Source organism: Chionomys nivalis, chromosome 9 (assembly GCF_950005125.1).
Source record: "Chionomys nivalis chromosome 9, mChiNiv1.1, whole genome shotgun sequence".
Classification (NCBI taxonomy): domain Eukaryota; kingdom Metazoa; phylum Chordata; class Mammalia; order Rodentia; family Cricetidae; genus Chionomys; species Chionomys nivalis.
The window spans coordinates 64,111,884-64,124,370 of NC_080094.1; the positions used below are offsets into that span (position 1 = coordinate 64,111,884).

A 12,487-nucleotide genomic window follows, 5' to 3' on the forward strand; every position below is an offset into this window, starting at 1 on the left:
AAAAATAAGATCTCCTGAGTAAATTGGGAGCATGGGGACCATGGAAAAGGGTAGAAGGGGAGAGGAGAGGAAGGGAGGGGAGCAGAGAAAAATGTATAGCTCAATAAAATCAATAAAAAATATTTTTTCCCATTTAGTTTTAGTCAGCTCTGGGCTTCCATCCATCCTTAACTTTGGGTTCATTTGTCATAATTGTTTTTTTTATGAACAAAGTTCTTTTTCAATGAATTCAATAAATCGGATTAAAACAAAAAAAGAGAATGCTAGATAGACTTATACTTTCCTTTTCCTGCAGAATGTCTAAGCCAATGTCATTTTGATTACTGATAACGAAAAATGTATTCAACTTTATAATGCTGAAGGTACTGTGCAATTTTAAGATTGTTATAAATTCCATAGTTCAAAGAACACTGCATTTCAAAACTTATTTCTCTTCCATTGTCTGTGCCGAACCCCATGGGGGATATGCAGATCACCTCACAAGCCCTGACATTCTCCCAAGAGAATCAACATAGGAATGCCAGCAACATTCCTCAGGATCCCTTGCTACACAATAACAGGTTGAAATAATTGGGCAACATATGAAAGTGCCTGTGTAGCACATATGTGTGCCTTACTAAGCACGAACTAAGAATATCCTGACTCCATATTCCTATTGTCTGCTCTTAGAAACACTCATGGCCACTTTGCCATCTCCTATTTGAAGAAAGTCAATATTATAGCTATGTCTACACGATACTTTTAGACACAGTAAACCATGAGCAGATCAACTACTGTTTGAAAAATTGGATGTTCTTGAATTTTAGATCAAGAAACAGAAAACGTAAAGTACAGCTATGGATTGGAAACCAAATTCTTTGGCTACAAATTTTTTTAGGTTTAACAACTAGCAGTTGTTAAACAAACTGTAACTAAAATTTAGTATCGCCTTCAAGTTCATTAAACAGAACCAGACCACTAGCAAGATGCTGAATTTGCCAGAAAACCTTATGAAGTATGTTTATTATTCTCATTTAATTTGCAAAATGGAAATTCACTCTTTTTAATTTACCATTTAGAAAAAAATACATACATCATATAAGCCCAGAAGATTCCTAACTTAACCCATGCTCTTTGCACAGTGCAGTACCATTCATAAGTATTCTAAAGATGAGAATTTGCTCAATAAGGTACATTTTATTTTGTTTGTTATGAAAATGTGGTTAGTAATTTTTATAATTTGTGGCATTGTCTATGTTTCTCAGTATGTTCTTACTAAGTTAGTCCATCCAGGCCAAGATGAAGGCTTATATTATGTAGTAGAAAAACTAAATATTTAATAATGATTAGGTTGCTGACATCTGCCAATCAAAAATTAAGAATTCAGTTTTTGAGCAGGTTATTTTTTGGGGGGGGCAAAGCTATTACAGACATTAACAAAAGTTGGAGATGGAAAGTTTATTTCATGTCTCTTTTTCCTTTATGAATTAACAGCTACTGTGATCATTCCTCTGAGCATCATTAAGATACAAGTCTTAAATATACTGCTTAAGAACAATACCTGAGTGCCTATATCCATAGCTGTGTCTGTTAGCAGGACAGTGAAGACTATGTGTGCCTCTCTTCATGTTTAGTTCATTTGGCGCAAACCCCTGCATAAGGAAATTTCAGCAACAGACTTGATCCGATTATTTCTGCTTGCTATTACATTTGTAATAAAAAATGTTGAACAGAATTAACCACAAACTGTATCAAATATATGAAAGGTCAAGTGAGAAAAGAACATAAGGAAAATTAATCTCATACTTAACAAGATTACACTTATTTAATAAGAACGCACTGTAGAGGCTAAGAGAGGGCTCTACAGTTGCGATCTCTTCTTGCTTTTTGGGGGGACCCTCAATTCCCAGCACACACTTGCAGTGGCTCCAGCTAAAGTAACTTCAAATCCAGCATATCAAAAACTCTCTTTGGTTCTGTAAGTATCTGCTCATGCACATGCATGCTTGCATACACACACGCACACACACACACACACATGCATACACCCATGCACACATACATACTTATATAATAAAGTAATGTATCTGTTAAATAGAATAAAATGTAAAAAGCTGCCACGTTTATATCTGTATTGACACATTTAATATTTTAGCAGCTGAGGTGTGAGTACTCATCCCAATTTGAATATGCGGTACTATAATATTTATTTAATATAGAAATTCCAAAATCAAATTATATTACATGATTTCTAAGTTTTAGAGTTTTATTTTTGTTATATTTATTAATTTATTTATTTAGTGCATGGGTGAGCGAGTGTGGGGGGGTGTGCACCCATGCTAGGACATGCATGTGAAGATCAGACAGAGGACAACTTGCTGGAGTTGGTTCTCTCCTTCCACCATGGAAGAAAGTAGGAATCAAAGCTCAGTCCTAGGTGTCTTCACCCCAGGCATTTCCTCCACATTATGACCTTCTGAATCAAAGCCAAGAGACTAGTCAAGACTGTAGTGAGAATTCTTCCACCAGGCCCTTTTAACGTCTCTCCTTCCTCCTGCCTCCTCCCCCATCTCATCTGCTTGAGCCATGAGTTTAAGTGACTCTCTTCCTTCAGCCTCCTGCTTCCTGGATCTCCAGGGAAATGTCACCTTACCCAGCTACGGTTCTGCTTTCATATACATAGCATGACATTGGTTAGGTATGTTATGCCCAAATCCACAAAGTTCCCGCAAAAGCCAACAGGGAAACCGAGTTCCATAAGTACAAGCAAAGAGCTTTTATTTTAATCAAGTTTGCAAACTCGGTCTCTCCACATGTCCAACATGTTGGAATAACCAGAGAGCCCCGAGCTCAGTTAGAGTTGTGTTTTTATAGTAGTAAAGGTGGGGGTGAGGGGTCTTTGAGGTTCAGGACCCCTGGTAGGCTGACATTTGTCTAGGGGTGTTCTGGTGAGTGTGTGCTGGCAGGTGATCCTATCTACTATGGTTGGAATGTTAGGCATTTCTTTGAATGGTCTGTTCTTGGGTGGTGCTAGGTAATCCCAGTTTGTGGTTCTTTCTGCAACCAGGTATTGCCTCAGGGTTAAATACTGAACTCAGGCCTCTTATTAATTTTGTCTATGACCAAGTCTTACTCTGGCAGGTGATAATGGTTGGAAGTAAAGAACTTCCTTTGGGTGACCTGCCCATACTTAGCTTATCATGGCTGGCCCCCACATTGTATAATTTCATATTTCTCTGTGGATTTTCTGGTGAGGGGGGATAAAACAGGTGTTGATTTCAGAAACTTGTAAATATTTCCAGAACTGAGCAAGACGTACTGTTTGGTTTGCCATCTTCTCTCTTACTAAATGTTAGAGAAGAAATGATAGGAGTGGGAAGGGGAGGCTCTGAATGTGAAATTAGAGAGAGAGAGAGCTAGAAATAAGGCTAATAAATCTAGACAAGTCCCAGGGATGTTTCTCTGAGGTAAGAGGCACTGAAATCAGGCCTTAGATCTTCCCCTTCACACACATTCTTCTTTCATGCAGGCTTTCCAGACCAGAAGCCATCTCTAGGCCATTATTGCATTCCGATGAGATGTTAGCTCAATAAATAGGAATGTACCCCAGGCTGCGAATTTGAAACATATCGTATTCATGGCCCTTTTTCCCAAGTATAGAACCTGCTCTACAAGGTCTCTAATTCTACCTTGTATGTAGTAGTGTTGCAATACTGTATGGGGAAAACACATTATGCTTGAGGATGTTACCAAAAATAAACCCTAAGAATAAAGGAAGGTCTTCAGTTGCACTTGGATGAGGTCCAAACTGGCAGTCTGCTGCTCTAAATCATCCAGCTTCAGATGGGCTTCCTTGAAGAAGGCTCCAAACTTTATCTCCTTTGATGAGCCCAATACCTGAAATTCCATTTTGTTATCCAGGTACAGATTTAGCAACCTTTGAACTGGACCTTCACCCTTTTTTTTCTGCCCTTTCAAAACCCCTACTCCTTTAGAAAAGTAATAATGTAGTTTGTAGAATGTTTTTAACTAATAATTTTTTTTTCAAAATAAAATGAAACTTGATACCTGATACCCCCAAAACATATCAGAAAGGAGGGAGTCTCTGGTCAGTAATAATGATGACTTTTCCTCCTGTCCCAGTGAAATTCCATAATGTGAAAGCCTGGAAAAATGTAAACAACACAAGGCTAAGAGTGACTGCCACACCCCTGAATCTAAAGGCATTTTAACACCCCTTTAGTGACCATTTAGTGTGGAAACCAGAACAAGGTGAGGACTGGAGAAATAGCTTAGGGGTAAGAATGTGTGCTGCACACGTGTTAGATCTGATCCAGATCCAAGCAGGTATTTCAAAAGCTAGGCCTGGTCACACATGTACCCTTAACCTTCCCTTTGCACTTGTAGTAGAGTAAGGTAGGGGGAGGTACAGAGACAGGAGGATTGCTGGGTTGGTGGCTGCCAGCCTAGGTCCAAATTCAAAGAGACACTCAAGGAAATAAGGCAGAAGGCAGAGAGGGACCCAATAGTCTCTGCTGGCCTCTGCACAAACACATGCAGGTTTGCACAACCACATACCTCTGCACAAACACATGCAGGTTTGCACAACCACATACCTATGTACACACAGGTATGGAGTAAAAATTCTTAAGAATTGGGAAAAAATCAGACTAAAGAAGTAGTGAGTAAGCCGGGCGGTGGTGGCGCACGCCTTTAATCCCAGCACTCGGGAGGCAGAGGCAGGCGGATCTCTGTGAGTTCGAGACCAGCCTGGTCTACAGAGCTAGTTCCAGGACAGGCTCCAAAGCCACAGAGAAACCCTGTCTCGAAAAAAACCAAAAACCAAAAAAAAAAAAAAAAGTAGTGAGTAATTCCTGCTAAGTACTGTGGATGCAGGTCTGTTGAGAGGGCCAGAGAGGTTTCAATCACAGTGATCTTCTGTATAAATAAATACTTGAAACAAAACGGAGCAGTGCCTAACCTCTTTGACGTGACCCTGTGATTCTGCTCTTCAGCTATTCACTTTATTTTTTTTATTTTTTTAAAATTATTTTTATTCTTTTTTAATTAAAATTTCCACCTATCCCCGTTTCCTTTTTCCCTCCCCCTCCTCCCAAATATTGCCCCTCCCCCCACTCCCCTCCCCCTATCCCCACTCCTCTTCTCCTCCCCCCACTCCATTCCCCCTCCCTCTCGATACTGAAGAGCAGTACAAATTCCCTGCCCCGCGGGAAGACCAAGGTCCTCCCACTTCTATCTAGGTCCAAGAAGGTGAGCATCCAAACAGGCTAAGCTCCCACAAAGCCAGTTCATGTATTAGGATCGAAACCTAGTGCCATTGTCCTTGGCTTCTCATCAGCCTTCATTGTCCGCCATGTTCAGAGAGTCCAGTTTCAACCCATGCTTATTCAGTCCCAGTCCAGCTGTCCTTGGTGGGCTCCCAATAAATCAGTTCCAATGTCACAGTGGGTGGGTGCACCCCTCGTGGTCCTGACTTCCTTGCTCATGTTCTCCCTCCTTCTGCTCCTCATGAGGCACCATGAGCACTCTGCGCCTGGTTCCTTATTTGTGATGACCATGAACAATCTGAATGTGATCTCACTTGCTCCTCTAGACAGGTCTGTACTCTGCAGAACATGCTTGCACTCTGTGATCTACTTCTCCAGACAATTACCATTAATATGTGATACATGTCCTTTGAGCACTACATATTCATAACAATACTGTATCTTATACATATATACACGCAAATGCTTATGTGTGATTCCACTTCTAATCTGAACCATATCTGCCCCTGTATTGACTTTCTTTCCTCTCTTAAAAAATTAACAATGACCTCACTTCATACACTTTTATCTTAAGATATTTTTATTTTTCAGCAAGTAAGTTTCAGTGCACCCCTTCCTTCTCCACTGCCCCACATCTTCTGTTACCATGGGCATTTCGTGCCACTGTCTTGTCTTTGTATTCCAGTCTCCCTGCTGTGCGTTCCATATGATTTGATTTATTCTATTCTTTTTGCTTCCTCAGATCTCCAGGACATTTATTTCACAGTAGTATGCCAATTAGCACTACTTCTCTCAGCTTTGCCCTCTCACCTATCAGCATCTCAATTCTCAATTCTACCCAGTAACACTGAGGGATGCGTAGCATGGGAGAAGTAGCGTAGTTCCCATAGGTTGCTTCAACTTTAAAAATCCCATCTTTCTATTCTAGTCAATAATTGTTACTGCTGTGTAGCACATATCTTGTATAATAGATGGCATGCAGGCTTTTGTTAATAATTGTGAAACCGAGCATTAGACATATTAAGGGATATATGCATTACATGTTTTTTGGGGGGGGTTGTTTTGGGTTTTGCTTGTTTTTCGAGACAGGGTTCTCTGTGGAACAGTCTTGGCTATCCTGAAATTCACTCAGTAGACTAGGCTGTCCTCAAACTCACAGAGATCCTCCTGCCTCTGGAATCAAAGGTGTGCACCACCAACTGACCAACTGCATTACTTGATTTTTAGTTGCTTCATGTATAGTTAGAAACTGAAACAAAATGTTAGTCATTATTAATGTCAGTTTGGCCTACAACTTTAGTGCTGGGGATCTACCTTGTCAAGAAGTGTGACACTGAGTTCGGTTTCATTTTTTTTCAGTGCAACTTTTTTTTTTTCTAGCAGATGGTATGCAGCTTTTCATTACATATTGAAAAACTTCAGGAGCTTTAAAAAAATACTGATGTGTAGCCAGGTGTGGTGGCACTCATTTTTAATCCCAGCACCCGGAAGGCAGAAGCAAACTAATTTCTGAGTTTCTAATTTCTAATTTCCAACCAGCCTGGTCTACAAAGTTAATGCTTGTCAGTCTAGTCTAGGGAGTTTCAAGACAGCCAGAGCTACATAGTGAGACCCTTTCTCAAAAAAACAAACAAAAACAAAAAACAACTAATGTTATGTGGTTGCTCCCAGAGATATTATTAAAGTAATGATATTGTAATTGTTAAAGTATAATTAAAGTCATTAGCATGAGGCATAACTGGGGAATTAAAACATTTCCATGCTGTAAGATGTTAAATTAAGCACAGTAAATCTGTCCAATTCCAATTTCTACGTCTCTCAATGTCCCACACATCTATCTATCTTCTATGCCCTGTCTGGGATTTTGTCATTAATGGTCCTGTGTTCTTTCATCCATTGCTTGCTTCAGAGACTGAACAACCATGCGGGATCACAAAGTCAACTGTGCATGCCGAGTTTCCCTCCACTGTACCATGAGATGATTAAAATGTCTTTGCTCCTTTTATAATTTGTCAAAATGAGTCTTTCAGAGTCCTGGATTCATGACATCCCATGCCTTGTACTCAGTGGTGAACTAGATGCCAGTTCAACCCTCTTTTGCATCCTAGTTCTTCTATCGAGAATGAAATTCCCTCAGGATGTGGTTATATGTATCAACAATCTGAAGTCTAAGCACAAGTTCTAGGCTAACCAGGGCTACATGTGGAGATTGGCAGACAGATGTGTTGGAAGAATGGTAAATAATCCTTTTTCTTTTTCTTTCTTTTTTTTTTTTTTTTTTTTTTTTGAGGCAGGGTTTCTCTGTGTAACTTTGGTGCCTGTTCTGGAACTTGCTCTACAGACCAGGCTGGCCTTGAAGGCACAGTGATCTGCCTGTCTCTGCCTCCCAAGTTAAAATTGGTTTTCTATTCAGGGATGGTGTTGGACAACATGTAAGCCAGTAGGTAAAATCTTCTTTTTTCTTTCTTTCTTTCTTTCTTTCTTCCTTTCTTTCTTTCTTTTTTTTTTTTTTTTTTTTTTTTTTTTTTTTTTTTTTTTTTTGAGACAAGGTTTCTCTGTGTAGTTTTGGTTCCTGTCCTGGAACTAGCTCCTATAGATCAGGCTGGCGTCAAACTCACAGAGATCTGCCTGCCTCTGCCTCCTAAGTGCTGGGATTAAAGGTGTATACCACCATCGCCTGGCAAAAAAATCTTCATTTATTAAGAGCAAGCCATGACATTTATTTTACTTATTTACTTTTATTGAAAATGGTTCCCTCCCCTCCCCTCTCCCCCAGTTCCACCTCTATTTCCTTTTAGAAAAAAACAAAACGTCCAAGAGACAATAACCAAACATGACATAACAAGATACAATAAGGCAAGATAAAAGTCCTCACATCTAAGTTGGACAAGGCAACTCAATAGGAGGGAAAGAGGCTGATCTTTCCAAAATCTTCTCTTTTTTTAATTAAAAAATATTACTTAGGACTTTGTGAATTTTGTGCCGTGTGTTTTAGTTTTATTTACCCCCCTCTTGAGCTTTTCCTAGATCCACCACCCATTTGTACCCACTCAAATTTGTGTATTTTTTTTTCCTATCAAATCCAGTTTGTGCTGCCCTTATAGACTTTGATGTGGGGCATTCCACTGGAGGATATTTGACATATCAGGGACAGTCAAAAAAAAAAAAAAAAAAAAAAGAACCTGACTTTTATTCTTCTAGAAGCTCTCAGTGGTCAAGAGATTCTTAGTTAAGGGTGGGTCCCTGTCACGTCCCTCTAGGCTTGGGTCCTGAAACACTGGCAAGGGTCAGCCAAAGAACAAGGAATACCTATACACAGAGACACATGTGCAAAGAAGCTGTCACCATCCGGAGTCTCTAATCACTACCAGCACAACTCAGAAGTCATGCTTATTAGGTACAGTACATATGGAAGGGTTAATGTCAGGAGATCTCTGTAGGTTAGTAGTCACAGGCTTTAACACCCAGGAGGAGGAAGTTGTAATTGTTGTCTTTGCACACACTGACCAATCTCTCATAAAGCTTCACACTCAGACTCCTGAGGAAAGCTTTTATGGCCTATATGGGTAATGTCTTTGCCAATTTACCATGGACCAATTGGTCTCAGAGTCCTTGACTGGACCTTGTTTGTGTCAAAATACACAATCATCCAGTATTTCACTCACTTAGGGCTTCCTCCACTCCTTACAGGAAAACACCTCTGTTCTTCACGCTGGACTTTTGCTTGGCCTGAGCTGGCTGAGGTCTTATGTACCTCTTCTCACCTGCTATAAATTTATATGTGCAATTGCCCTGGAGTATCTAAAATCATTGTTTCCTTGCAGTCATCTATAAGAAAGTTATTCCAGGGAACTGTTCAGGATTTTGTTGGTTTGTTTTGGTTCAGCCTACATGTCAGTTCATTTCTAATCCCTGTGCTTATGATTTATGCTGATAGACAACTTAAAACTGATTATATAATGCAATATGGTCATGCAAGCTGAACTCCCTAGTGCTAACTGTAGGAGTTAAAATTTCTGTGGCATCATAAAACTCAAACCTGGGGAAGACCACACTATTGTTATGAGGATCTAGCCAAGTAATATATTTAATCCTCTTTTTTTTTAATTAGTATTGTCTGTGCATGTTAATTCATGTCCTTAATATCAGCATTCTGAAGTCTGAAGTAGGATATTCAGTGTTTCGAGACTAGTCTGAGCAACACAGAAAGCTCTAGGCTATCCTGACATATATAGTAAGAAACTGTCTTGAAAGAAAAAATATTGACTTTCCTCTGTTTGATACTGTAGATTAATGGTAGAGGAGTTCTCTGTCCATCATGAAAAAAAAAAAACACTTCCAAAATAAAGAAAACTGGAGTGTTTTTAAACTGTTGTTTATTTTTGAGACAGAATCTCAGTATGCAATCCTGACTAACCTAGAACTCACTGTGTAGAAAAGACTAGCCTAGAACTCACAGAGTTATGTCTGTCTCTGCCTCCAGTCCTGGGACTAAAGGTATGCTTCACCATGCCCAGACCTGAAACTGTCTCTTAAAGTATAATTTACATACATCAAAAACACATAAATCATGTACAGTATTACTGTTTTTGAAATATGTATGAACTTGAATAAACAGCACTTCATTAAAGTAAGAATATACTATATCCATCACTTCGTGTGATCGCCAGAAACAACGACTGTTAGAATTTTTGAAGTTATATATTTTTATTAATAAGTTTAGTAAGTATTTATAAGTAATGAATTTCATCCTTGCTCTGTGTCTGGCACACTAAATTATTCTGGAAGCTTTCTTTCAAGTTAAGTTTAAAAGTGAGAATATGGATTCCCTCAAGAGCTCAAATAAATAAGCCATGCATGAGATGAATGTGTCTCGGTGAGAATGGATTTTAACACACAGCCTAATTCAATATTGAGTTCAATGAAAATGCCATCTTGTCTGGACTCAATATCTGTTCCTGAACCTCATGCTTTGAAACTTTCATCATTCAAGATCACATTTATCTTACTTAGATTTTCTGTTGTTTGTGTCTTGTTCAAGTATACTCTAGAAAGGGACGTTATGGGGCAATTTCACACAGTGCAGCGAGAAGCCTTGATGAGACTAGCATTAAATAAAATGTGATTGAACATTCTGTGTTTTTATCCATATTGAAAATGTAAAGTGTTCTTGGCCAGAAGTCATGGCATATTATCATTGCTTAATTTAAATTGTGCCTCGTTTATGTTCTCTCTCTCTCTCTCTCTCTCTCTCTCTCTCTCTCTCTCTCTCTCTCTCTCTCTCTCCCTCTCTCTCTCTCTCACTTATTTCTTTCCATCCAACTTTCTTTAGAAGTCTCAGATACCTCCGTTAGTTGGTAACACTGTTTATAGTCTGTTAATTTAAAAGCTAAATCAGTCATAGGAAAACCTTGATTGTCTTTTAATCAACGGAGTCTGGTGATTCTACCTCTTTTTTTTTTCCATTTCTGATCTTTAAAGATTTTGCAAGAAATCAGCACAAAGCATTTATGGTAGGTCCAGGAATGGCAGAGGAAACCTGCAAGACCACCAGGCTTGCTCAGTGAAGAGTGTCAGCCCCGGCTCTTCCACCATGATTGCAGACACAGACATGTATTGCCTCCGTTTTCAAATGCGAGTAATCGTAACTTTCATTATCTTCTTGACAACTTTAGGAGACTATTAATTATATCCTAAATAAAATTAATGATTCGTGAAAATGAATAAAAAAGAATTTTATAAATCTTAAAATGAGATTAAAATGTAAGATAACATAACTGAACATGGTATTTAATAACTAATATATATTCTGACTTTTAATTATAAAAATAAGTCATAATAGGTAACTGAAAATCTCCCCCTTTTCTATTTTTTGACACTGAAGTTAAGAAAAGAATGAAATCACAATGAAAGATCTCACTTTGCTTCATTAACCTGAACTTTTCTAAAAATTGTATTTTGCTAATTGCACTGTAGTACTTCCTTATTATAATTCTCAGAGTTGTATTTGGGAAGAACAGCATCTTCTTCTGCGAGATATAATGATTTCCAAGATTATAGTGCCTTGGCCAAAATTCAAGTGCAGAAAATACACGGATTCTTGTACAGATAGTTCATAAATGTTTGGGACTGCACAGTTGAGCTCTTAGCTAGAGCCACAAAATCCTTAAAGGTATATAGTACAGTCACATTCTCTCTCACATTTTTTATGCAGAAATGTCACATAATAATTGAGGCATTTCTTAAATTTTGAGTTTCTTTCAGCTTGAACATAGCCACATATGTATCAGAGAATCTTATCTGATGTCTTTTCTCATCTTTCCATTAAGATGACCTTATAGTTTATCTCTTTGTCTCCTACTATTCTCTCTGGTCTTGGATGAGTAAGTATCAGGTTTTGACTATCATTAGTAGATGAAAGTTTAAAGTTTTGAGGGAATGTTGAATAATCATGAAAAAGACAACAGCATTTATTTTTCTAATCTTGACTTTCCCAGCATCATTTTGACATACCATGCTAACAAAAACATCACCAGTGTTAAAGGTTGCCACCCTTTAGGCATGCATACAGACAATATTGTATAAAGACCAAAAAGGAAGATGATATAAATATAATTCCAACATTTATTTAATAATGCTTAATCACATTAAACAATTTAATTATATGATAAAATATACCAGTATGAAAAAGCAATGTGACGTGCTTAAAGTGTATAATTATTATTATGTTGTTATTATTATTGTTGTTATTATTATTATATTTTATAGCCACAGTCTTTCTTGAGTTCTGGAAAAGAAGAAGAAGTATACTAACTTATGCTTGGGACCTTATTGAATGGGAAGAAGAGGAGGTAAGAAAGATATCAGGAAAACAGAAGTTAAGGAATCTCGGGGAATCACATAAAGCTCAGGACTTTTTAATGCACATACCAGGAAGAGAGTCCATCTCCACCATTACATCACACTGATGAGATTCCTCTCTTCATGAAGGTGTCAGGAGTCAAAGGAGAAGCAGATGTTGCTGAAACTATTTCTATAATGTTGTCTTAGAGTGGATCCATAGAAACTTGTGTTAATTAAAATACACCAAGAGATTTATTTGCAATGTAAGGGGTATTATTTTTTTAAGTGTGTATCTTTGAGCAAGCAACATGAAAGCAGACTAAGTGTAAGAGTTGTGTTCATTGTTAGAAGTTTTTCTTTTTTAATTTGTGGAATTG

At 38.2% G+C, this 12,487-nt stretch overlaps 1 protein-coding gene across 2 annotated transcripts in view; it reads left to right on the forward strand.

Annotated features, from left to right (window-relative positions):
* Ano3 (anoctamin 3) overlaps positions 1–12,487 on the forward strand; it is a 228,040-nt gene that overhangs the window by 177,835 nt on the left and 37,718 nt on the right. For both annotated transcript variants that reach the window (XM_057780213.1, XM_057780214.1), the window contains one exon: positions 12,036–12,118. In XM_057780213.1, the coding sequence (XP_057636196.1) occupies positions 12,036–12,118 (83 nt within the window). The remainder of the gene's footprint in view (positions 1–12,035; positions 12,119–12,487) is intronic.